The sequence below is a fragment of the Drosophila novamexicana genome, unplaced genomic scaffold, assembly GCF_003285875.2.
Source record: "Drosophila novamexicana strain 15010-1031.04,08,12 unplaced genomic scaffold, DnovRS2.1 tig00001059-arrow-arrow-pilon, whole genome shotgun sequence".
In the NCBI taxonomy this organism is placed as follows: domain Eukaryota; kingdom Metazoa; phylum Arthropoda; class Insecta; order Diptera; family Drosophilidae; genus Drosophila; species Drosophila novamexicana.
Genome location: NW_020824837.1, coordinates 1,850,701 through 1,878,336, shown reverse-complemented (window position 1 = coordinate 1,878,336; position 27,636 = coordinate 1,850,701). Strand labels below are relative to the sequence as shown.

Sequence of the window (27,636 nt, the reverse complement as noted above, 5' to 3'; positions counted from 1 at the left end):
ATAAGAACTAAATATCATTTTATCTGTAAAGAGGCAAACAAGCAGGTTTTCAATACAATGTGCTCGACTAACAAATGCCCTGTATTGCAGAGAGTAAATGTTTGCATATATAAATATATAAATATCGTAACTTATCTGGAAACGAATAAGGATTTATACAATTCTTGAAAAGCATATAGTTAAGCGTCGTATATAGCCTATAATATAGACTTGCCTATTCATGTTGATTTTCAATAGGAATATATTCAAGAATAAGCGTAATTGCACTTTTGACATACCCTTAAAAAGGCTTAAAGGCTTATAGGGTATTGAGTTATTAACCCAAAGTTCAACTTTAATTAACATTTATTGTTGCATATATTTACATTTCTTCTACTTAAATAAACAAATATAAACCAGGCAACAATTTTGTTATAACCAGAGCAAAAACTAATTTTGTATATAGTTTGAGTTTGTGCTGTCAATTCAAATATTCTTAAATAAAGAAATATATTTTCGAGTCAGAATCAACTTTTATTTTAAGGATCTCTTTCTCAGTTTAATGTTCTGTATTGTTGTTTAGCTCTTAATTGAAGCCAAAGGCGCAAAACATTTAATCACAATCCAGTTAGCAATTACGTTCACTTCAAATTGGTAATGCACTCGAATTGATGCCAAAATTGTTGCTTTTAGAGCGTTAATTAAATGTTTGTGCGCCGAGTCGTTGATGAAGGCTCAAGTGAAGAGCAGCTGAGCTTTGGCTGCAAACTAATGTATTTATTATTGCCTCTGGCATTCAGATTTGTGAGTTAAGTGCAAGTCAATAGACGAGTCACTTAATATTTATCTATTTGATTCGTGAGTGCAAATAAAACACAAAAAGCGAGACAATTCACGTTGTTCATCACGAATTTGTTGAACTGTGAGTCAACTTCTTCTTTTCTTGAGCTCAGCTTGATATTTCTATATATGACATAACCATTTAATTATTTTCTAAGATTTTGTATGAACTTCTACTCTATTGGCCTTTAATTCTGCATAAGTGTTAGAGTTTTCACTACGTGGAAAGTTTCTTTATACGTTTTAAGTATAATGGGAACTTTGTCAACCTCACTACCAGTATCATAAGGTATACAAACTCGTGATCAGCAACAATTACTGATATCATCTAGTAATGTCCGTCTATATAGTCACGTCGAGTTGAGCGACTATAAGAACTAGGGACTTTGTGCCGAAATGATTAAATCGATTTGAGAGACTTGAGATCTTTAAAATTGTTTGGTAGCCCTCTTCTAGCGCTTCCATTCCTACAAAAATAAGTGAAATACTCAATTTGGCAGCTATAGCCCTGGGCTTTGGTATTGACACATATTTGGCTGTCATATTTATTGCCTAAACATGCCATTTCGATCGGGCAAGAAACACCGCAGTTAATCAAGAACCCATGGGAAAGAGAAATCACAGTCGCGGTTGCGTTTCTTTGTTTATTAAAAAGGACTTAGTTTCTTGCTAATAACTACAAACGTATCTAATAACTAACCGTGCGCAAGTTGAGTTATTACGAGTATCATATTACCCAACAATTAAACAACAACAACAACAACAATTGCAATCAGCTCAAGTGTCAACTGCAATTTGAATTTGAAGCTAACCAACTGTGGCACAAGGCAATTCCTGTTCCCCGAAGGGAAGTAGTTAATCACGCCCATTGCATGTGCAGCTACAAAAATGCAAATTGTGTGTGCGAAAACAAGCTAAAAACCAGAGAGAAGAAAAAAAGCTAAACAAAAAACATGCTAAAAATGCATTGCAACACGCCAGCAACAACCGGAGGCAATTTTCCACAGCACTGAATTATTTAGCTCAGCCGGCAGCAGGCGGCGGCGGCGGCGGAGGCGGGGCACCCTTTGCCACTTGTTGAGCTGCCACATAATTGTGGCAGCCAGTGGGAATTTGATTTAAATACAAGCTAAGTAGAGCAGGTTACATGGCCAATATCAAGAGTTATGTGCCACTGAATTTTCCACAATAAAACCAAGCAGGTGCAACAGCTGCAACAGTTGCAGCTGCATTGGGTTGAAGGGTGACAAGAACTTGGCACTGTGTCTGGATGGCCAAATCGATTTGGCCACGCCACAAAATGGCCATTCAGCAATTGAATTTAGTTGACCAGCTTTATGCAAGCCATTTGGCAGCACACTTCTTGGCCTGCATCTCAATTTATGGCCAAGAGACGCAGCTGCTGCTGTGGCTCATCCACTCAGCCCATTTGCCCACTCATCGCCTTCTTATGCTGCCCTGCCTCTGCCTCCGCTCTACTCCTCTCTCAGCCAACACTTGCCATTATCCATTCAGTCATGTAATCGCCATGACTTGGCAGTGTGTGCCAACAATTACTCAAAATTGCGCAGCCCTTAAGAAACACTTTTAGGATAAACTCTTCAAAAATCTTCTAGTCTTTTTTGTATAAAACTGATTAAGATTTTTGTTATTAATTTCCTTATTACTTAGTTAATTGCTGGCTTGGTTCTTAAATTATTCTCAGCTAAAAGAATTTTCTGTTTTCTTTGTCAATAATAACAAATTAAATAGATAAATATTCAAATTGCAAGTTGCTCCAAGTTTTGCTGCTTTATTCGGCTGAGATATTCCAAAAAATCATCAAAAAGGTGTTGACTTACAAATGAATCGTTTTTTTGTCAACAACATTTTTAACTCATCGACCTTTACATAAATGAGAGGAGCAAACTATATAATATTTAAAAGAAATGAAAAATCAATTTAATAAATTGTAAATTCTTGATCAGAAATTATTTGTATTTTGTACAAGTAATTCGGGTTTTTGTTAGTCACGCTTAATAAACAGCAGCTGTGCGACTTATCGCTGCGAAGTTGTGCGTTTTATGGACTGCGCATATTGCTTCACAGTCAAATTAATTAAAAACAAATATCTTTTATCAGTATACAAATTGCGCATATTACTTAAAATTACTTTAAATAATTGCGATAAATAGTTTGCCTTATATTCTGCGCAATTCGGCAGCACAACTTGAATATTGTTTATCCAGAGCTGACAGCTTATGATAGTATCATGAGAAATAAAATGAAATGAATGAAACACTCGAAGTGATTCATAGACACCCACAACTGATTATTGTGTGTGTTTTGTATTCAATATTGAAGGCACGTCCCATTTAATATATATCCATTGAAATTCAATTTCAGCGCGTTCTGTTCGATTTCTCACAAATGCTAAATACAAAATGCAAAGTTAATAATTACACTGGGAAATTTCCCAGAGACCACGACATGTGCTTTTTATACACTGATCCGATTGAAAATTGTTCAAATAGGATATGATGGTTTTGTGCAGGCGTATGTGACAGACTATCTGTCTTCAAATATATATTTTCCTTTGCTTTCCGTTCACAAATGATCGATAAATATCGATATTGATACTAGGTTTGTTTTACATTAGCTTTAGGATTCTTATGGCTAGGGCTATACATATGATATATTCATTTCTCCAGTGCCTTCTATTTACAAATTATCGATAAATATCGATGTTGATACTTATTTTGTTGAGCATAGCTTACGGATTAAATAAGCTTGTGCTATACATATCCTTTATTCATTCTCCTATATCTACCATTTAGAATTTATCGATAAATATCGATTTAAGCAATGTATTTCTTCAGTTTAGCTCGAGGCTTATATAATCTAGAAACACAAATTCTTATTCAAGTTATACCTTGTCGCACAGGGTATCGCCTAGTCGGGCAAGCGAGTAGTCTAGCTCGTGTTTGTTTTTTGTTTTTAATTTTTTGCAAGTTCTGTTTCTCAAGAATTGCCTTACGTAAACTTGAAAATGTCGTTAAAATTTCGCTTTTAGAAATGTTGTCATAAACCAGAACGTGGCACAGGCTCGAATGCAATTCGAGCGTCGAGCGAGCTGAATGAATTGACTGCTGTGCGGCTACAGAGAGTTCCACTCGGTTGCCAGCAATTTGCAAGTTAACAAAAATATTACTCAGCTACTTGACAGCCACGTTTCTAACCATTCCCTCTGCCCCTTCATCTGTCAGCGAACAGATACTGCCGGTTACCCCACAGTCAGCCTCCTTACTTTCAGCCTCGTCATCAGCGTCAACATCTTCAACAATGCCGACGCTTTGTGTACAATTTTTGTTTGTGAAGTTCATGAACAAAAACTGAGCAGAAAAAAAAAAGAGCAGCAGCAACTTGAAAACAAAAATAATAAAACACTATGACATATGATAGATATAGAAAGGCCAAAGCGCAGATACCCTAAATATTTAATATGGGCTTTTTACTATGATATTTATATATATATATATATAAATATATTTCTTGTTCATTATTTTCAAATATATGCATCGATATTTAACAAAGTTACCTGATGAAAAGCTCAGTCCAAAAATGGTTCACGAACGCAGAGAAAGAGCATTCAGAAATGGTAAAAAGTATTTACATGCAAATTAGTCATTGGGGCAAGTGCAGTTCAGTGCGTTGTGGCAGAGAGAGAGGGGGGCGCGGTGGCAAGTCAGGTGGTCGTGGGGGGAAGGGGGGTAACTGTTGGGACAATGGTGCGAAATTTGCATGTTTATGCGAAATAACATTGCGTTTGACTGTTATGAAAAATTTTCGGTTGACTGAGAGTTCAGCGCGACAGGTGGTGAGGGGAAATTGGATGAGAAGTAGGGTGTTGTGGCGAGGGGCTTGAGGAGGGCGCGTACAACGCGTCGTATGCGCAACATAGCAAATTTTTAGCCTGGCAACTTGAGCATTAAGTCGCGGTCGCCGCTGTCAGAGGAATTTGCGCGATTTGTGATTGCCAACACAGCGCATATTTTGAAGAGAGAGAGATGGATATGGATATGTCAACCTAGGTTAGCTAGACAAACAGTAGGAGGAGGTGAGGTGGCAGAAAGGGGGGGGCTATCACAGCTTCAAGTGCAGCCAGCGTCTGCAACTTTGCATGCAAATTGCTTTATGGCCAAATGAAATTGGTTTAATAACAAATTCAATTTAAGTTTAAGCATTTTTTGATACACATACGTGAGCACACAATCATTTGTGATGGTGTGCGGAGTGGAGAGGGGGGCGGGGCCGTGTGCACTCGGCGAGACGTTGGCTTTGTGCATTTTAATTGAATTTTCCCCTTTTTGGCAGTTGGCCGTTGCCAACGTCACAAAAAATTTAAATCACGGCACGTTTCAAGTATTTTTTGCCACGCTGTTGCTGCCACTTTTGTTGTTGTTGCTGCTGTTGTTGCACTTGAACAATTTTTCATAATGTGCAGCTATGAAAAGCTGGCAAAAATTAACATAAAGGCCAACTGTCCAGCTGACCCACGTTCCATGACGTTTTTCATGACACGCCCTTTGCAACGGTTTCTAATTGGGAAATTGTGTTTGCTGTGTGTGTGCGTGCGTGTGTGCTTGTGTGCGTGTGTGCTTGTGTGTGCTGCCCACTCAATTTGTTTGATTTTTGTTTTCTGTTTGTCTTTCTGACTCTGACATGCCCAACATTTCACTGACCTGCCTCAAACACACAACAATCAAAATAAAAGAATTTCTCTTTTGCTTTTCACAGCACAATTTGTTGATTTTCTTGTTATTATTAAATTGTTGGCATTGTTGCTGCTTCTTGAGCTGTCAATTTCAAGCGGTTTGTCAAATGAAATATGAAATCTTGACGGCTCCTCAAAATACTGATAAAGCAACGATTGGACATTTAGACCTAAATAATGGAAATGGAAATGGTTTTGTTATCGAAATTTGTTTCGAATCTTTGTGAAATATCTTTAAATGCTGTTATAAAAAAAATGTGTTTAATTTTGTATGTTAGATAATGCAAAAGTTTATTTACGAAAGTATAATTTGACACTTGCGAAGTAGCGCAGCCCGTAAAACCTTTACGAATGCGACACAAAGAAGAAAGCAAAAAACGATTGCTTTGCAGAAAGCACAAGCCAAAGTTAGAACACATTTTGGAGAAGAATTAGCTAAGCCTCGAATGCAGCTTTCAATATGAAGAAAACTTACATATACCCTGTAAATTAACAGCCTACACACACTATATAAATGCCAATTGGAACTTAATACGTATACCAAAACTCTCTTATGGCTAATCAGAATGAACCATTATGTACACCAAAACTTTCTGTTGATCAATCAGATTTTGATATGAAGAAAACTTCTATATATACCCTGTAAATTGGCATGTCTTTGTTGTTTGAGCAGCAGCCAAAACTCAAACTTAATAAATTCCAATTAGAACCCATTACTTACAGCAAAACTCTCTGCTGATTAATCAGCTATACGAGCAGCTAATCAAGAAATATATAAACTATATATGCAGCTATTCAGTTCTAATGAGCATAAATAACAATCGTTCTTGAATTTCGATTATTGGCTACGCACGAGCGCTATAAATAAAGGCGACATCAGAGAAAGCAAAAATGTTGCGCATACGCCGCGTGGCGCAGTGCGAGGCATTAGATGGCCTGACATTGAACTTGCCGTTATATCGATGCCATCGAAGGCCATTTGGGGTTTCAGACACTGTTGCGGCGCATTAAATATTCATTTTGGTCGCTCGCTGCCACAACAATAAAAACGTCAGCCACGCTCCCGGGCTTCCAAACTTGTTTAATTGTTAGGCAAAATGTTCGTACAACTGGCCAAAGACACAGCTAGCCAGGCTCCAAGGCGCTGTCACTGCCACAAGGGAACGTGAGCGGGGGCGGGGGCCGTATGTAATGAAGCAACATAAATCTCGGCACTAAATATATTTGCCTGGAACGAGGCCCGGCAAAGCGAGCCAATTAATCTTAGATGGCGTAGGTTTTTTTTGCGCCCTTCTTTTTTGTCGTCTGTTTTTTGGGGGGACACGACGCTTGACAGCAGCTCGACTTGCCGCACACAAGTAATGGCAACATCAATGTGCATCCAAGAATCAGCCCTCCTTCCCGCTTCCTTCTGGTTGTGCGTGTAAATTATAGATAAGCGCGTTAATGTTGCAGCTCCTCGTGTAAACTTTACGCCAAACTTTGCCGAAAACTTGGCCTAAAAGTGTGCCACAGTTACGATTGTCCTCCCTCCATCTCCCTCTCTCGCTCTCGCTCTCTCTCTCTCTCTCTCTCTTTTGGAACCGGATGCCAGATACACAACTTCCGGCGTGTCCCTCGGGCGCCCTTTTATCCAGTTCCCTGTGCAAATGTGTCGAAATGTTGCGCATTTCTTTCTTCTCTTTGGTTTATTTATTTGTGGTATTATTATTATTTATGCCTTCAGCGTGGCTTTAACTTGAAGTTTTCAACTTTATTTCGCACTTTCCTTTTTAGCGCATGAATTTCTGTTTTTTTTTTTTTTGCCACTTTCTGTGCGAAATTAGCAATTTAAATAATTTAATTACATCGTGACCAGCAATTTGCGGCGTTAATTAAAACGTGCCCCTGTCCACGTGCCACACTCAGTCTCGGGGGTCTGGCGGGTTTGCGGTTCGCTGCATATTTGCAGCAAATTTTCACATTTTCATTCATTAGCAATTCGGCATCTGAGTGTAGGCAATTTGATGCGGCCATCAGGTATTCAATCGATTCATTCGATCTTGTTTGCATTGCATTGCTGAAAATTGATCTGATGTGTGTGTAAAATAATGTAATTGAAATGAAATAGAGCGGCGTTCAATTTGTGGCAGGACTTCAAATAACACTGGCATCAGAAAGCAAGATTAAAGAAGAATTGTAAGCCATTACAAATAGCAATAGCTAATGCGAGTGTCTGTGGCGCGGTCGCCGGTTCAAACTCAGCAGCATGTTTTAATATTCATGTCTGCTTTATAAGTATAAATGAATAAATTATTAAAAATAACAAAGAAAACAAAATTATTGGGTGTTAATAATCATAATTAAAACTAGTTCTATTGACATAATTATTTCGACAGCCTTAACCATTCGAGTTTCTTAAAAAAACGAGAAAGTTTGGCTTTCCTCAGAACGCCGAAGATTCAAGACCCTTGTTGACACTTGCAGATATATGATATATTTTAGAGGGTATAATAAAAGTCTCTATATAGTTTTTATTAAGACCATTTTTTTAATTTTATATTCCATTTAAGCTCTGCTGTGAATGCATTTTATCAATAATAAATATTATACCTCCAAAACGGGCTAAAAAAGGGAAAAACCTTACAACAAAATTTGTAATTTTAAATGCACTCTTAATTAACTGAAATCAATTTATTCAAGTATTTTTAGTATAACAATTGTTCGTTTCAGCTTGAAGTGACTTTTCCCAGTTGCATTTTGCAGCTGAAATTAACTGGTTTTTATTTTAATAAATCACTTGGGTGCTTTTTCTGTGTAACAAGAATTTCAATTGTTTCTATTGAATAGGAAAAGTCTTGATAGCTGCATTTTGATGGCCTTTGGCTTGGCTGTGCTTAAATATTGCGCATACGCAGCGTTGTGCAGCCAAAGTAAATGCCTTGCATTCCGAATTATCTGATGTAACCAATTTACACAACATTCATGCTCAAAGAAATTCGATTTTCTCACTGAATGCCAAACGTATTAATAAATCAATATTCAATTGGCTTCAATAATTTTGCCAACTGTTTGCTGAGCACATTTAACAGAGAGCTTGTTTACGGTTTTCCAAGCGGAAATTGATTGTGTTTAATTTCCAGTTGAGCTAACCAGATGAGCGACCACAAGCCCCGATACAGAAGTAAACAAACTGCAAAAGCTGAGACTAAAGTGCAGAAAACGCAGCCAAAAAGCCAAAAACACGTGCCGGGGAATTTATGTTAGCCAACTTTGAGAGCGCAGCGCAACTGCAAACACAAGCAATAAGCTTGTGCGCGACTAACAGATATCCTGTACTCAGCGCCGAGCTTAAGATATCGCTTGCAAAATACAACAACTGTGCTAAATTATATGTCTTTGCCTTATATAATATCCTAGTAATCAAATATTTATCGACAATTAAGAAAATGGAGAGGAATATTATATAAAATATACTACAATCTTTTATCTCTAGCTTATATAATTCCCGATTCAATCGATAGTTATCGACAATCAAGGAAATAGGTAGAAATATAACAGAAATAACTACAAACGTATGAACTTATATTCCCTCTTGCTATTAAAATCCCCGATCTAATAGATATAAATCGACGATTGTGGAAAGAGGGGTTGGATATCGACTTCAGATTATTTTAAAATCTATATTAATCAATTGTACGAAAATGGGAGATATAAGCTAAGCCATTTTAGAGTCTCCAGCTTTTATTGTCTATAGAACTTGCCTACGAAATATTGTTTCAAAATCGATTTTAATCGATTCTAAGAGATATCGATATAAAAGATAAGCGAATTCTGCATAGAATATACGTTAAATTACATTTAAAACATTTTCAGTTTCTAGCTCTTAAAGATTTTGACGTACAAATGTTTTCTTCTGCCTGTTACATGCATCCGCACAATGCCAATATACCCTTTAAGCACATTCTCAATGGCAAGAGGGTATTTTATACCCCATTGCATTAGCGTCATGTAATGTGCCAAGTGACCAAGTGAACCTCAGGCCTACTCTAAACTCCCCTTTCCCCCCTCGCTCCACCCCTTTAGCCGCACCCCTAATATCTCTCATATAGAATTGAAAAGCTTTTACACTTTGCCCCGAAATCTAATTAGGGATTTTCCGTTTTGTTTTGTTGCCATTGCAGATGTCACATCAGCTACAGCAGACACGTCGCCGTTTGGGCTCGGTTAGCGACTCGGCGCCACCGTCGGAGTCCAGTGAGGGCACCGCCTCCTCGGAGCAGCGGGACGAGCTGATACTGCATCCGGATTGGTCGGCGCACTCGCAATCATCGGCACAGCGCAGCAGCGCCCATGGCACCACATCGCTGTACAATGCATCCGATATCGATGCGGACACCATCAGCACGGACACGAGCAGCAATACGAATCTGTCGGAGTATGAGCGCGGCCAGGTGGAGAGCTTCTTTGCCGGTCTGGGCACCGAGATCTTTGTCAGCGGCGCTCTGGCCAATCTGTACGAGGGCACTGGCAACGATGGCGACTGGCGTCTGGTATTCACCGGCATACCCGTCATACTCCACGACAAGGGCAATGCACGGGCGAGAGCCATGCCCAGGCTCACACTGGTGCTGGCCGAGCGCGGGTCATGCTTTGCTTTGTGGTCGGATCGTGTCGATAATCTGTCCAATTATCGCATAGCGGGCCCCTCGTTTCACACCATGTGCCTGTCGAGCAATCATCAGCAAATGATTGGCTTCAGTTTCGATTCGACGGATGCGGCACGCGAACTCTGGCAGCATGTCGAGCGCTTGATCAGCGATCCCGAGAACATTGCCCTGTCGGCGCCCGGACGCAAACAGAAGAAACAGAAGCGCGTCAAGCCGGCACCGCTGCCGCCCAAGTCACAGATATCGCATCCGTGCCAGTTCCATCATGTGACCAGTGTCCTCAAGGAGGATAGCGAGCGATACTACAGCATGCAGGCATTCGGGCCGGTTAATCCGCAGCAGCATCGTTGATCAGGGTCGGGCGCGTGGATCTGGAACACGAGCGCCCTCTGGTGGCAGAATTAAAGCCCCACACAACAATTTATACAAAATAAAACAAAGCTCCAGTACCCCCCCAAAAAACAAAAACAAAAAAAAAACACCCCATATATAATGGTATAGTTTCTAGTTCTATTTGTATCTAATATATATATTTGTTATAGCCCGTTAGGCCTAAGTTATATGCCAATGTGCGTGCTGCACAGCTGTGTGGATCGCGCATTTATCTGTGATACCATTTAGGCGTCTATATTCCTAGACATTAGCATTCGGAATATTGGCAAAATCAAACAAAAAAACAAAAAAAAATACAATATTAAAAACATAAATAAATAAACTAAAGTAAAGGAGAAATCGATTAGTTTAAGACAATTCGAACGATAGGCGAGTTTTATAAAGTTTTCTAATAGCGTCAACATGCATCTATCTATAAAAAAAATATATATATACATACATATATACATATATACATATATACATATATACGATAATTGGTTTGTAGCTATCGCGTGTATGTTTGTATTTTGCATTTGCTGCATAGAAATTCATATAAGTCCACATGGTCACTAAGCTTGTTTTCTTAACAAAATTTTACTAACTGTTTTACATATGCATACATATAATACATACATATATATAACACATATGGTACACATATATATATATCTATGACTATTACTGATCGTATGTACATAGCTCTAAGCATTACACATTCAAAAATCAAAAACTATGTATTTCTTAATCGTCAAATTGCGTACGCAAATGTCAAAATCAAATAAAGCTGAGCAAAAAAAAATACATTATAATTGACTTTATAAAACTGAACTAATTTTCAGCTAAATTTGGTTGAAATTCTCTTCCTTCGAAGTCAAATTTTACTAGACAGAAAAAGAAACTTCCCTCGTTGAGTAAAGGAAGATGAATCATAATTCTGCAGGTATATATAGACTTCATAATATATTTATCTCTGTTAGCCTAGATTGTAGTGCAAATATAGTTTATAATGACTAGCTTCTACGGCTTTCGATTCACTGCCAGAAATTCAATTTTGGCTTCACATTCTCAACCTTAAAAACGTCTTCTATTCTATTCTCTTGCATATGCTCTCTCGAGAGAGCATTGTCTTTGCCTTTCCTCTTTGTGCCGCATTCGTAAACGTTTTGCGGGCTTCACAATAAAGTGCTTTAAAAAGCATGCCCTAGTATAATTTATCAATGATTTTCAAAGAAACATTTAGAACTATTTACAGGTTACTTTCACTCGTATTCAGCTTGAGTATTATAACGATATTTTCCGAATATTTCTTTGTACTAGGTAACAACGCCAACTGAGTCACCCATTGCCCACATGCTCCCAATCATTTCCCTTTAATTGTGTCAGCAATTACAGCAACAATTACAATTACAGTTGTGATAGCAGAAAGGGTGAGAGCAAATTGAAGAGTGCCCGCATAATTAATCAAGGGACATGAAAATTGTTGCAGCTCTTGTTGTTACTTTTATTGTTGCTACTGCTGTTGTTGCTGCTATTTCGATTGTTGTTGCTGCCGTAGCTGCTGTTGTTGTTACTTTTGAATGTTTTTGCTGCTGCTATTGCTGATGTTGTTGCCGCTGTTGCTAATATGTTGCTGCCATGGTTGTTGACGTTTAATTGTTGTTGCTACTGCTGATGTTGCTGCTGCAGATGCTGTTGTTGTTGCTATTTTTGCTGCTGTTGTCCTTGTTGGTGTTACTGTTGCGAATATTGTTGCTGCTGTTGCTGCTGTTGCTGTGGCTGGTACTGATGTTCTTGCTGATATGGTTGCTGTGGTTGGCGCTGTTGTTGTTGCTACTTTTTATGGTTGTTGCTGCTGCTGCTAATGCTGATGTTATTGCTGTGGCTGATATGTTGCTCCTGTTGCCGATGCTCTTGTTGAGACTTTTACTGTTGTTGCTGCTACCTGTAGCTGTAGTTGTTGCTACTCCTGTTGGCGTTGTCATTGATGCTACAGGTATTGTTGCTGCTACTGCTGCTGTTGTTGTTATTTCATATTGTTGCTGTTACTGCTGCTGTTGCTGTTGCTACTGCGATTGCTGCTTCTTTAGCTGATTATATTGCTGTTATTATTGTTGTTGCTGCTGCTGTTACTTCTGCTGCTGATTGATTGCCGCAAGTGCAATAAAAGTATTTAAATCATGTGAGACCAGCGCAGCCAAATGTTGCTGCTGTTGCTGTTGGGGAGTTGTTGGCTGCAGCTGCGATTGCCTGCTAGGTGAGGGTAATAGACGGAGGTTATGTAAGTGCCAGGGCAAGCCGCAATGAGCATTTATGCTAATTAAGACACATCGAGTGGCACTCCGGACCGACCTAAGGGACACGAGAGGCGAGGCGAGGTGAGGTGAGCGGAGGGGGGAGGCGGTCAGCCACAGTGTCTGTGGCTGTATTCCACATTATGAATGTGCATGCATTTTATGGCCGTTTTATTGTTGTTGCTGGTTTCATGTAGATTGCCATTATTAATGCCATTATTCTGCACATTTATTACGAATATTTCGTGTTGCGACAATTTCAACAATTTAAATGTTTTCAACATTTTTCACATTTCATGTCATCGCAATTAAAAATTGTTCGTGCTTGCGGCCAGACATTAAAAAATATTAATAATAAAAAAAAAAGTGTAAATTGATTTTAAGCTTCTATCAAAGAGCTGACGAGCTTCAACTCAGTGTAACTCGGGTTAACGAATGCGGTTTGTGGAAAGATAAAACTATGTAGAACAGCATGACATCAAAAATATTTAAAAATCTCTTACTAGATTTGCCAAAGCCAAACAATAGCATTGATCCCCACGTATCGAAAGAGGTTAATGATTCGAAAATCAAACTTAAGATGTTAACGATATTCCAATGAAAATACTTTTTTAAAACTTCAAGTGGCCAGAACTCAGCTAAATATAATTCGATTTTGCAAAAATATGGCTCTTAGACTCGTATTTCATTTCAGTACCAAGCCTATTTTAGCAAATATTGTAATTTTACCCCTTGACATTTTTATTTAAATTTTTCAAAATTCCAAATTTGATTTTCTAAATTCCAATCGAAAGTAGGAGCTTTGACGTGCTACAAAATTGTAGATCTTTCCAAATTCGGACTTGATTTACTCGAGATAATTCAGAATCACACGGAAATATCATTTCCAAGTCGAACTTAAGCACTTAAGAACATAAATATATATTTAATTACATACGAACATGTCTGTGCTTTCTCACATGCGGGTAACTTGGCCCGGGCAAAGCCTGGTGTTATCAGTTGGGTATAAACTTATACATATATATATATACAAAAAAGGAATGCTCTTCACTCTCTATCTCCTTTTTAATCCCTGTCGTTTTCTCTGCTTCTCTCCTTGTCTTTAGCTCTTTCTTTATCTGTGTATCTATCTCCCTCTCTATTTCTCTCCCTCTCTCTCTCAGTGTCTCTATCTCCCACTCTCTATATCTGTCTCTAGTTCTCTGTGTCTCTCTCTCTCTCTCCCTCTCTCTCTTCCCCTACATCTACCTCTCTCTAAATCTTTTCTCACTCCCCTTCTTAAAATTCCAAGTTTCAACTTTTAATCGAAATTCTGACAACGCACTTAACCGAAAATGACAAAAAACATAATTCGTCAGGTGCTACACCAGTCGAAATCAGTTTTGTGCTTGCCACAGAATGCGGCAAGACTCAAAATATGAGGGGGAGAGGCTGCAAGCAGTTAAGCCCGAATGCGATGCCCGCTTGTTCGCTTTGAATTCGCCGATGAGCTGCAAATGCATCAAATTTATTTCCATTTGCAGCACTCAACTTACTGTTTGGCATCTGGTTTACAGTTGCATGCATTTGCCATGTGTGTGTGTGTGGGTGTGTGTGTGGGTGTGCTGCCAACAAAACCGCAAACATTTTTCATGATTTTAGTTGACTTGCTGCAAAACTGCGGCTTAATTGTTGCTCCAAACAATAAGCGGAAGCTTGCGGTGTGTGTTGAGTGTGTGTGTGAGTGTATGTGTGTGAGTGTGTGTGTGTGTGCTTTGTAGTCGTAAGTGAATTTGTGCCGAGTCGTGTAACCGAATATCTGCGAGCAAAATGTCAAAGCTGCTGTCCGCACCCAAATAGACGCATGCCACATGCCGCATGCCTCATCAGCATCGTCAACAACATCTTGCGAAATCAAAATGCAAGTCAGGCGCCCCACACGCACTGCTGATGATAATGCTGGGGCTCTCTGAGAGGGGGAGGCTCTTTGAAAAACCATTAAATCTGCAAAAGCAAAGCGAAAGTAAAGCTAAAGGAAAACATATCCCACTTTCAAGGTGAGGCGCCTGCGAGTGTGCTTTAGTTTTTTTTTTAGCATGTAAACAATTTGATGTGACACCAAAGGCAACAGCACGCACATACACACATACAAGCACACATATGTGTGCACACACATATTTGCCAAGTCCTCGACAAGCAAACGTTGATAAGAGGAGCTAAGGTCGAGATACCAATAAAAACATTGTGAAGTGTGGGAATCGTTAGCAAAAGTCAAATAATAAAAAAAAATGTTTGTGTCGCCTGGGCGATAGCTTTGCGATAGTGGAGCATATTTGGCTTTTAATATTAAAAGCAACACGAGACGATAATTTCTTCAGCTGACTAAAAAAACTATGTTATCACCTAGAAAGATAAATCAGCAACATTGATTTATTGAGCACTCTTTGTTTTAAAAACCAAGGTTATTTTTCTATAGAAAGTGCTGTGCTATCGCTAAATTATCGTCAAGGCAGGAGGCAGAAGCGATACAAAGGTATTATATTCTATAGCATCGCAGTATCTATTAATATATATTTTTATTGGAATTATTTTCGGAAGCCGCGAAAAGTGTGGAATTTCCCAAACCACTAAGTAAAAATTTCAGGTTCCTAGCGTGGATCACCAATCAGTCAGTCAATTAGTCTGTCATGCAGTTAAGACAAACAGTTTTATAGAGATACATAGGTTTTTACAGGGTATACGAGCTAGAGGAAGGTGTAAAAAAACCAAGCCTGAGAGAAACTTGTGAACACCTCTATTGCACCTTATGTGTGTATGTATTTATGTATATATGACATGTGTGTGCATGTAGGAATAGGTGTGTGCATGCATGTACACACATGTATACACATGTGCATCTGTGCATACACATACATGCGCACATATCAATTTCTATGGCAAATCCATTTGACACTGACGTTGGTTGGCCTACATCCCAGATGCCACGCCCCATTCTGAACAGGCAGTTTTGACACGTTCGAAAGTGATTCAATGGCGTCTAAAGCCTGGACATGACACAACAGCTGGTTGGCCAGGGACAGGAGCCAAGGGTCAGAGAACAGAGCACCTAGCACAGAGAACTGGGAATTGCATTTGAGTTTGAGCAGATGTTGAAATATGCAAACTGTCAACATTTAAACTGGAATTAGGCGAACTGAAACGGAACGTGTCCATATTTCTATTTGTATATACATGTTGATATGTGTTAAATATATGTTATATCCGTGTGCTTGTTGTACAAGCACTCGGACATGCAATGCCAATTATCCGTACCCCCGTTCCGGGCAAACGGCAGCACCATCAAAGTATCCACAAATTATTGAGAGTTGCCTTTCAATTAATTTCATTAACTGATTTGCCAAAATTAATCAACTTAAGTTTGTTTAGCCGCAAGATTGTAATTCCCATGGCAAATGTGTGGGGGAAGGTAGCAGGAGGAGGAGGACGAGTAGGAGCCGAATCCTAGATCGGATCGGATAATTATATCAGCTGTCATAGTAATGGTCGGTAAACAATAGTTTCCTTTTCAATACATACATACATCAGCCAAATCTTATCCACTTCCTACTACGGTTGAACAATTATTGTTTATATGTTTGATATTCTACTTACATATCTGCATAAACACATAAAATCATAGTTCTATATCTTCTCTATATATAAAACTGCTAACAGCTTTGAAGCCGAAATTTTCACTTACCTTATACGATGAAGGCCAGGTTAAGACAGGGTTTCGGCAAATTGCATCGCATGTCTGAAAAAGTCACTTGTTCAAACTTATTTCCAAAGATCTGTACGAAAAATCATTTGAGACGTGTTTCACACATTTCGCAGAATCCAAGCGTAAAGGCATATATACATACATATATACATACATCCATACATATATACATGCATACGCGCAAGCAAGCAAACATGCAGACATGCATACGCGCATGCATGCAAACATTCAGACATGCATACAAGCATGCATACATACATACATACATACATACATACATACATACATACATACACACATACATACATACATGCATACATACATGCCTGCATACATACATACATACATACATACATACATACATACATACATACATACATACATATATACATACATACATGCATACATACACACATACACACATACACACAAAGATACCAAAAAAAAAAACACCAAAAAAAAACACCAAAAAAAAAACACCAAAAAAAAAGACACTACACTACCAGCTAAGCATGAAAAACTGCAGGGCCTACTTGAATTCTTGAGAATCGAGGCGAAGAGCACTTGGTAGAAATTCGTTTTATTTAAATTTACAGCACAGCGACAAGTAAACTTGGTCTGCGTTTGGGTATTAGAAAACAAATATGCATATAAATATATATGTATATATATATATATATATATACATGCATATACTAACACACATACACCCACACATACACACACATACATACACATACAAACACAAACAAATACCCAGCCGTGAGGCAAGCGGCCTATAGATATTTCCCCAGCTATGTATATATATATAAATATATATGTATATGTATTATTAATTTATATGTATATAAGTATATATGTATATGTATATATATATCGGTCAAAACTCAGCCGTTTTTCACGAGGCTTGGGTCTTTGTTCATGGATTGGCCTCTAGATCAATTTGGATCTAAATCTGGCAACATTATTTTAGCTTTTAAGTATATATATGCATATATATTGAAAAATCAAAAATTAGAAGAGAGAATATCCAAAGAATATTTAAGAAGTCTTTAGGAATCAAGCAAGATTTACAAATATACTTTTGAATATGTTGTTTGGAAATCGGAAAACTAATTTCACAGCAGATCAGGCAAGAGTCAAGAGCCAAGAGCCAAAGCCAAGAGCTCGTTTGCCAGCTATCCCAAAGAATTCTGCCGCACCTGAGTGCCTTTAGCTCTAATGGGCGAATCTCCGCATGTTGCACACACAACACACACAACACACACACAGTAGAGATCATAAGTCGCATTTGGAAAAAAGGAGACGCAGATCAAAGAGCAAAACCTGTTATGAAGGGGTGTTGTGCTTGGGAGCTGCAACGAGTGTGTGGCAAGATCGGCAAACGAGCCCACATATGTGTCCGCCAGACTTGTGGCAGGCTGGGGCTGGCATGCTTTTTGCCAGCACGGCCACCGCGACCGCGACTCCGACTGGGTTCTGACCGAGTGCATTGAATCTGGCGTTCCCCCTTGCCCTTTGGCTGTCTGCCAGCAGCCAGTCAAGCGGGTCGATCTCTTGCCACAGCGCGTTGCGGGGCGTCAAGTTCATTGCACCGCCGTCTGGTGGCAATGTCTGGTCGGCACTCCGCGCTCACGTGTCGTTTGTCTGTACAAAACGTTCAGCTCCGACGTTTAACATGCAAAATTATGCATCTTGATTGGCGGCTCATTTCAAAAAAATATGAAAAAAATATGAAAAATCCAGCATTTTTGTTGCGCTTTTGATTAATTGCAGATTTGGTAGCGCCATCGCAATTGTCCGCCTCGATGAACCCAAAAACTGGTTGCGTGTCGCCGTTGATTTATTTTCCCATTTGACAGCTGTGAAAATTGACAATGAAAATGCGTTTCCTATTTGCATACGCGCAGCAGCTGCGGGGGTGTGAAACTTGACTAAAATGCAGCACAAATTAATTTTTAAATTCAACGGCTGAGTGCCATAGCTGGAAACTGTTGCATGAGTCACTTGTTGCACGCGCATTTAGCACAGACACAAGCCATTAGCTGTATCGCCATCTATTGACTATTTTTGGGTGTGTGAACATAAGATATGAGGGAATATTGCATTCGATCAGCAGTGGTTGCATCTGCGGGGGTGGGTAGCTTGGTTAAAATGCAGTACAAATTAATTTTCAACTGCAACGGCTGAGTTTCATAGAGGGCAGCTGCTGTATGAGTCACTTGTTCCTTGGGCACTTAGCATAGACACAGGCCATTAGCTGAAGCGGCATCTATTGACTGTTTTTGTGTGTGAATCTAATATATGAGGGGAAAAACCGGAATATTAATAAATTTATATAGAATTAATTTAAATTTAAAAATCTTAAGATATCCTTAGAAGGGTCTTAAGAAAATTAAATTTTCGAATATCTTTTCTAATTGGAGCTTTATGGTATATTCGACTTATATATCCAAGATTGATTGAAAAACAAAAGTTGATTGGAACATATCAGAATGTGGAATACTAAGCACATTCTAACAGTACTTGCTCTTAAAGTCGTAGTCCTCGTCACAGCTGCCTCCGGAATTATTGGCCAGCAGCTGATCCTTGCAGCCGTGATGTAAGCGATGCACATCCGAGTCGAAGCACTCGTCATGTAAGCGTTTGTCGCGGCTTTTGCTGCGCTGCCTTTGATGTCGCCCATGGAGGTGCTGGTGCGAGTAAGCGTGCCCGTGAGCATGGCTGTGATGATGGCTGTCCGCGGTAGGGCTGAGTTCACGCGGCGGGCGGCAGTGACTAGTGGGCGGCACGGGATCATCATAACGCGGGCAGGGATGATCGCCGATGGGCGAGGCAGTCTCATAGCGCTTTGACAACAGCGTGAACTCCTGGTGGGCCGAGCACAGAGCCTGCAGGCGATGCAGCAGATCCGTTTCGGGCAGATCCCTCAAATGCAGGGTGCGCGCAACCGAAGTGCGGAAGGACTGCAAATGCGAGAGGCGTTGATTCGTGTCGGACAACTGGGCGCTAAGGCGGCTGACGTCGTCACGCAGTGACTAGCAGGGGCACAAAGGAGAAGGATGAAGAAAATAAATGTAGGATTAGGAGATATAAATGGATCACTTGGATATTATTAGGTATAACAGTTACCAACTCACATTAATTAGTGCCTCGTCGCGACAGCGTCGATTTTGATTGGACTCGCAGGCGGATTTCATGCGCTCCTTCATCGCATTAAGCTGGGACAACAGCCTGGTCTTCTCATCTTCCAGATCGCAGATTTGTGTGCTCAACTCATCGATCTTGCGGGCACGCTCCAGCGCCGTGATCTTATACTCTACGGCCTCAGCGAGCTGGGCCTTGACCTCGGCGATTTGGGTGCGTGCATCCGCGAGCTGAATGCTCAGCTTGTCGACCTGCTTGGCTGCCTTTTTGGCACGGCAAACGGCCTCATCGCGCTCACCCTGCAGCATGCACTTGCCCCGGGCCCCATCCTCGATGATGGCCAGCTTGCGGCGCAGCAGCTCCAGATGCAGATCGCGGCGCTGCACCTGCTCGCGCAAAACGCGTACGCGACGCTGCAAAGTGTACACGCTGCTGCTCTCCTTGAGCGGCAGATCATGGCAGGAGCGCTCGCGTCGCAGCTTGCCCTGCCCATGCTGATGATGATGATGACGCGGATGATGATGATGGTCACAGCAGCCCTTCTCCTGGCTAACCACAGCCAGCTCGTGCTCACAGTGCGCGGCCAGATGCTCGGCACGCTCCAGCAGACTGTCAGCCATGAGATTGGTATCGGCGCCCAGGGCAGGCGGCGCGGTGCACTCGCTCCAGTTGAGCGCATTGGCCAGCCGGTGCAGGTAGTCGGCCAGGCCCATGTGATCCTTGCGCAGCGTGTGAATCTCCGCATGGCATTTCTCCAGGCGCTCGGCCAGCTCGCATTTCTGTGCCTCGCCAGAGCGCAGACGGCACTCGTTGGACTCGTGTGCCTCCTTCAGTTTCTCGTGCTCGCTGCTCAGCTGAGCGCGCAGCGAGTGCAGTTGCTGCGGAAGAAACGAAGCGAGAAAGTTAGAGAGTGAGCCAGGCGGAATCCGGAGAGATACTTACCGCCTGCAGGCCCTGATTCTCGTCAAGTAGCTCGCGCAGCTTGTCCTTGATCAGCGTCTCGCAGGGCTCGGGCACATTCACCAGATGGCTGAGACCGCGCAGAAACTGGAGCCGATCGCTCTGGATGCGATCCAAATTGTTCTGCAACCGATGACAGCGCGACTCGAAGCCGCGCAGCTCCTCCTTTAGCTTCTCGCCGTTGATCTCCGACTCGGTAAGGCGATCCCGTTGCAATTGCAAGTCCCGCTCGTATTGGCGGCAACGCCCCTCCAGCTCGTGGTTGTGATTCCCGGCGCCGTCCAGTTGGGCGCTCAGACGCTGCTTCTCGATGTTCGCCAGCGACTTCAGGTTGAGCAGCTCGTTCTCGCAGGAACTGAGCGTGTCGCAGGTGGACTGCACCTTGGCCTTGGCGCGCTGCAGCTCGAGCACCAGCTCCTCCACTCGGGATACCACGCACTCGGGCGTGACATGTCCAGCCTGGCTCTCGCACACATCCAGGCCCAAGCAGGCGCTCAGACGGCGCAGCAGCTCGTGCAGCTGCGCCTTGGCCTGCTCCTTGTGCGACTCCTCGCTGGTCGCATGCTGCTCCAGCTGCTGCAGCTTGCACAACAGCTCCTTGTTGCGCTCATCCGAGCTGCGCCTCTCGCGCTGCAGAGTCTGTATGGTGGCATCGCAGCGCGCCTGAACCGACTGCTCCCGTTGCTCGGCCGACTGCAGGCGACTCTGCAGGGAGGCTATCAATGCCGTCTGGCGTGCCGCCTGCGCACGCAGATTCTCCACATCCGATTCGCGACTACACAATGCGCTGCGTGTCTCCGCCAGCTAAACAATTTGATGGGATTAAAGCCAGCTTTAGGCTAACCTCTGCTAAATCTTAATGCTTACCTCGCCAGTGAGACGCTCCTTTTTGTATGACAAGGCGGCCAATTCACTGCGCAGTGTCGTCGTCAAATCGATCCCATGATGATGCTCTGTAACTGTGATCCCCGCATTGCCGCACGAACTGTCCAGCTGAAAGACAGAAAGCACAGCTTGAGTCTTACTTGGAAGAAGCAGCTACCCAATCCGAAACTTGATGGCTTAGACTGTAGCATGGGTACAAGCCCAACAAGAATTTATCGGTGGTTGGGCTTACGGTTGAAATTTCAACCGGAAAACTAAATAAGAAAACAAGAATAAGATTTGTTCGGTGCTCGGGTTCACGGTTGGAGCCTGATTTTCCCGGTAGCACCTCGCCTCTAGGCTTAATTCCCGAACCTGAAAGACAACCTTCAATCCTTGGATTGACTAAATCCCTTGGAGAAGCCGTCGTGTCAAGCGAAGCTAATCTCGCTAACTAGTAGACCTTAAGTTTTGTCCAGAGACAATTAGGAACTGAAAGTTCACTCTCAACTGAATAGCTCAAACTTCCTTATATGCTCTGCTCTGATATCGTACCAAATGATGATGATGCGGAGACAGACCACCACTGAGGCCCAGATGATGGTGATGCAGATGATTATCACTGGGCATATTTTGCACGACTTCCAAATTAATATGCCTTTTGTATGAACCAATCGAACCGTTCAATGAAAGCGCTCGACAGCAACTGAACCCGCTGACAGGATTTCCTGGTGCAAGCGATGCGGCATTGACAACAGCCTAACAACTGGGAATTTACCTCAACATAACATCACACCAGATATATAACTACAAGGCTTGTGATTTATGCTCGAGCCAGGTCGAACGGGTCGGCAGGGTGGCGACATAAGTGAAAACGAGCTCAATGGCATTGCGAGTGGCAAATCCAGGGAGTTCGGAGCTCGGCCACCAAACCAAACTTTTCTCAGTTTATTTTCTGTTATTTGGGTCATTCACATGGCAAATGCAATTCAAGCGAATCAACGCACGCACGCAAGCTGAGATACATGGAAGAACTCCTTCCTATATATAAATATAGAGAGGGAGCTCGGAGCACAGTGTAAAATGGTTGTAAAGTTTTTTGTGGTACTTTTATCCAAGCGGAAACGGAAACTTAGGTGTGCAGGTTTTGGCTTGGCTTGCAATTTGTAAAGTTGTCTGCGTTTTGGGTAGAACAGTAGCTGGAGTAAAATATTAAGAACGAAAATCGTTTGATAAATAAATAACATTTTGGCGCTAGCTGCGAATGGTTTTCATTTTGCTTAAGTTTAGAGAGAAAGCTCTTAAGCAGGTTCAAGCCAAGCGGTTAGAGCCGGGCTCGAGAGAACTCTATTAACAAAAAAAATTAAGAAACAGTTGCAAAACTCAGCTCTTGTCAATTTAAATGTATTGAATTAGCGACCTCTTTCGTAAGCCTCAGCGACTTGGAACCCAAGCTTTGCATTTTTCCAAACATAAGACAGTGCAAATTTTAACCCTGTTCATATAACAAACATATTATCGATTCAATACATTCAAGCCAGGCTTTCTTTACTCCCGTCAGTTCCTCTGACTCTTTGCTTTTACTCCTCTCCGTCTGTAGAACAATCAAAATTCTTTTGATTTCCAACCACTGTGCAGCTACATTTTATGCAAATCGCTTTGAATCATCGATAGTTGCCCAGGCCCAAAACACAACAAAAAACTTTTTGAGCCCTAACAACCGCATAAATTTCACACCAAAACAACAAATGAACAGAGAACCAAAATAAATGCCCTGGTAGGAACATATGAATTGGGTGCAACCGACTGTTTCATACTCTGTTCACAGTATTAAAACATATTTAATTGGTAGAAAAAGGGCTACTTGACTATTCGGCTTGTTGAATCGGTAGAAAAAAGAACTACTTGATTATTCGATTTGGGGACTCTAAAACTGTAACTCTCAGTGACCTTCAAACTGTGACTTCAGAAACTGACGTTTATTCCACTTTGTGGGACGCAATATTTCTGCTCGATTTTTCATGGAGTAGCTACCAAATATTTTATCTAAATCTATGGCAGACATGGATTTTCGAGCTTCTTCATGGACATGGTGAACCTATTATTTTTCAGAATCTTCAAAATTTTACAATAAATGTAAATCTTTCGAAATTGTAACAAAAACTATATACTTTTCTTAATTTGGTGTACAGGGTATAGAAAGTGCTAGCAAAAAGTTTTGCTCGTTGATAAGGCAGCACTGCGAATATGTGCATAGCTCGCTCGCATTTGGCAAGGAAGTTACATTGAACGCATAAGCATATGCATCTATATATCAGATGGTTTTATTACTTAGTTATCGAATATGTTCTTCGTGGCATAATGGCAATTTGTCACATGATTTTAGGCAATCAACATGGCCAAATAGCGTCACATTAAAGTCAGGCAAAGATATCGCCAGAACTTACCAGAGGGCAGGAGCGTGCAGCGGTTGTCAATGGAGTTGGAGCTGGAGCTGGAGCTGGTGGCGACATTGGCAATGAGCCAGACTCAGACGATGACTTTTCACACAGTAGCTCAAAGACATGCCAATCCTCGGGCGTATTGCCATCCGTGTCGGGCCGCAGATTCGCCGGCATTCCGACTACAAAAAAAGCTAAAATAATATTTTATGTTCAAAGGAACGCCCGAGTTTCTAGCTGCTTTTCGACCGTGTGGAATTTCTACTAGTAGTATTCTCTATATTTGCAAACAGAACAAAATGCTAACAGCCTGGCAACAGTCTAATGCTCGAAAGGCTATGCGCCTACCAGTTGCCAGGCGCATAAATAACGATACATAAGACCCCAAAATGGGCGGGGTCTCTAAACACGTGGGCGTTACTAGGGCCCGAATCAAGTGGAGCCTATGCGCTTCTAAGCGCAATCCAGCTAATATAACAGGCGTGCTTTAGACAAGAGTGCCCGACTGATACCCTCTTAAAAACTGTGAACTTCTTTCTGCAACATCATACACAAATTCGGTCAAGGGTCGGTTACCCTTCCTAAATAACTTTATAACATTTTTCGGACTCAAATATGGCAAACAAACGCGAAAGGTTCTACCTCAGGAAATAGAGTTTTCTCCGTTGTGTAGGGAAATGGAAAAGGTATTCAAAAAGTGAGAAAAATTGTATCTTAGTATACTTTACCTACATACTAAATTCTATCTATCTATCTCTCTCTCTCTCTCTCTCTCTCTCTCTCTAGTATTTATGAGCTCCGTAATCGATAATTATCGATTGCCTGAAACTGGGGTAATAGTTAATACCCGATTCTACATTTCGCAAATTAAATAAAATAATTATATATAGTTATATATCACTTTTCTCAATCGATCTAATACTTTCCAACGATCTTACTGTATACCCCTGATAATACTCCTGCCTCTGCAAATCGAATGAGTACAGGGTATAAGCACGCACAACAATTTCGCTGTTTTGACAAATGCATTTGGTAAATGTTTGCACAGAGTTTTTTGGCTTGACTTTGATTTCGATGTGGGAGTCGACAACGAATCCCTTTTTTTGGCCAATTTGTGTTGAAATTCTACTTTTGAGGGTTCCGCGGCCTGAGAATTTGAACTTTATTCCTGTTATGGGCTTGTTTTGGTTGCCAACACAGGTTGTTTTTTGTAGCTTTTTGTTCTTGGCATTGCTAAGAGACTTGAAATTTGTATGAATATTACTTCTTTTTCTTCTTCTTGTTCTTGCCGGGCGAAACACCTCTTCCGGTCGATAATTTACTCTTTCGAGAGCCCAGCTAATTAATGGGACAAATATATCAATTATTTATAAAATAGTATGCTAAATGAATAAATAGTTGCAATCCTTACCGATTTTGTGGAGCGCCGCGTCTTTGAACGACCTTGTGCTCCTTCCTCTTCGCTACCCAGCGCAAGTACCTCCAAGACTCGGGCTTTAAACATTTCCACTTGTTCCTTATAAAATTTGAGATCATCCTTGGCCTTAATCCATAGATTACGCGTTATATTGCACTCGAGCTCGGCCGCCTCCAAATCCGTGTCGAGCCGCTCCTGCCATGTGACAATTGCCGCCCTATAGCTGTCTACCTGATATTGGTATACGAAATCGACGAAACCAAATGTCTCTTTATTATGTTTTATTTCACTCAGCAGCTCATTCATCTCATCCAGATAGACGTTCTCCTTGGACTGCAACCACATCTGATGCTGATCCCCACAGCTGCGCAGCCAATTGACCCGATAGCGCATCTCTATAAGCATTATAGCTGAAATAATAATGATATATCATTTTCAGGTAGTTGTAATATCCAATATAAAACAGTCCACAACTTGCCATCAGCCTTGTCATTTTCGGCTACCATTCGGGAACCGAACTGCGACTCCAAGCGAAATGAGCTTCCGTGAGCAATTGTAGTCAAATTCTTACGAGTAGCGCGCAGCTGTTCCAGTTCCGCTACCCAGGCTGAGTTCACCTCATAGTTCGATTGGCTAAATTCGTAGGGAATTGGGAAATATATATATATGTAACAGATTATGTATTGAATCGGGCACGATAAGATATTAACATGAACAGATCCTTAAGACGAAATACTCAAACCTAGATACTAACTAAATATTCGGGACGAGTAATCTAATCATGATTGCCCGACGCGAAGATACCTTAAACTTACTTAACAGTTGCGTCTCTACCTCTAATAATATTGATGCTTTACCAGGAAATCGATATCGATTTCTCATAAACGGAACTAGGAATAAACTTAATCTGCAGGCAATAGGTTGACCTAAGTTCAAAGTAATCTCTGGGATTACACGTGCGCACAGATGGACGAACATGTCTAGGTCTATACGGTATATCTAGATCTATTCGGAATACTCTTGATGAATTTGCAGTCATCTAGAACCAAGAACCAGCCATCAAGCCAGGCCACTTACTTCAATAGCTCTAGAGAGCTTGCGCAAAAATCTTTTTCCGAAAAAAAGTCCATCCTGATAGCTTGGAGTAGTCGTATAATTTCCTTAATGTCAATACAAAATTTGGCACAATCCAAATCATGCTTCGTCCTCTCCATGGCTAACACATCCAGATACAGTTGGTTGATTTTGATGCGGGGTAAGAAATGCTCGAAAGACCAATGGAAGAGCTTGTGCGGTATTTCGTCGACTTCACCTGGCCATATATTTAGGATCGTGTCGATTTGTTTTCTTAGCCGAACCGAGAGAAACTCGATGGCTGACTTTTGAAACTGATAGAGGCAGGCCTTGTATAGCACCTGCAAGTCTTCCCATGTAAGCAATGGTCGGAATTCAGTTACATCCACACTTTTAATCGTAGCTCGATGTCCCTGCAGCATCCTCATTATGGCCATTCCCTCTGCCGTTACTGATGTGTGATGATATTGAATCGAAGACTTTCTGAGAGACTCATCTTCCCTGTGTTCAATGCTTTCAAAGGGTTTCAGTAGTGTCTTAAGAAATTGATCGCGACAGATGGTGGGATCCTTATGCGGTGGCAAGGGAAACGGAATAGGTTGACCGGCAAGATTTTTAGCGAATTCCTCGGAATCACTGCTTAAATCATTAACTTCCATTTCGTTTATTTGGATATATGCGATTTTTTAGTGTTTGCGTTAATTTGTTTGAAAATAAGTAAATTTTATGTTATTAAGAAACTGCTCTCTGAGCTGTAATAAAGTCTGATGTTTGCCTTAAAGCTAATTAGATTGCTAAGTATGGAAATCCAAATCTCCAAATCCCGTCTAAAAACAAAACCAGGCTAAATTTATAAATCGGCTGTGAAAGACTTCCACCTTGACTTCGTAACTTTGCACTTCCGGATTGCGACCGAAATAGATTTGTTTCGAGTGTGAGTTAGATAGAATAAGCTAATGAAAACTAATCACGGATATAAATAATACACCTTGCATTCAATTAAATATGTAATAGTGTGTAGAACGATTTTTAAAGGTTTAACATTTGAAAAACGAACATGTCGAAGACCCTAAACTGAGCTAGAATTGAGAGAACTAAATAGTCTGG

At 41.1% G+C, this 27,636-nt stretch overlaps 3 protein-coding genes across 4 annotated transcripts in view; 1 reads left to right on the top strand and 2 right to left on the bottom strand.

Moving 5' to 3' along the window:
• LOC115765887 overlaps window positions 1-11,378 on the top strand; it is a 36,355-nt gene extending 24,977 nt beyond the window's left edge. The window contains exon 3 of the mRNA XM_030709628.1: window positions 9,736-11,378. Within this exon, the coding sequence (XP_030565488.1) occupies window positions 9,736-10,572 (837 nt within the window). The 3' untranslated portion in view covers window positions 10,573-11,378. The remainder of the gene's footprint in view (window positions 1-9,735) is intronic.
• A 7,743-nt stretch (window positions 11,379-19,121) lies between these two features.
• LOC115765950 (coiled-coil domain-containing protein 170) lies at window positions 19,122-24,215 on the bottom strand. 2 transcript variants are annotated; one of them, XM_030709698.1, is made up of 5 exons: window positions 24,045-24,215; window positions 21,601-21,726; window positions 20,716-21,537; window positions 19,767-20,651; window positions 19,122-19,664 (listed from the first exon to the last, which is right to left on the bottom strand). In XM_030709698.1, the coding sequence occupies exons 1-5, from the start codon at window positions 24,213-24,215 to the stop codon at window positions 19,143-19,145; spliced, it is 2,526 nt and encodes an 841-aa protein (XP_030565558.1). In that variant the 3' UTR covers window positions 19,122-19,142. The 2 variants fall into 2 exon arrangements, with proteins under 2 accessions (XP_030565558.1, XP_030565559.1); XM_030709699.1 differs by lacking the exon at window positions 24,045-24,215 and adding an exon at window positions 22,153-22,227.
• A 772-nt stretch (window positions 24,216-24,987) lies between these two features.
• LOC115765995 lies at window positions 24,988-27,288 on the bottom strand. Its single transcript, XM_030709762.1, has 4 exons — window positions 26,533-27,288; window positions 25,934-26,088; window positions 25,450-25,865; window positions 24,988-25,376 (listed from the first exon to the last, which is right to left on the bottom strand). The coding sequence occupies exons 1-4, from the start codon at window positions 27,186-27,188 to the stop codon at window positions 25,299-25,301; spliced, it is 1,305 nt and encodes a 434-aa protein (XP_030565622.1). The 5' UTR covers window positions 27,189-27,288; the 3' UTR covers window positions 24,988-25,298.
• Between the last annotated feature and the right edge of the window lie 348 nt (window positions 27,289-27,636).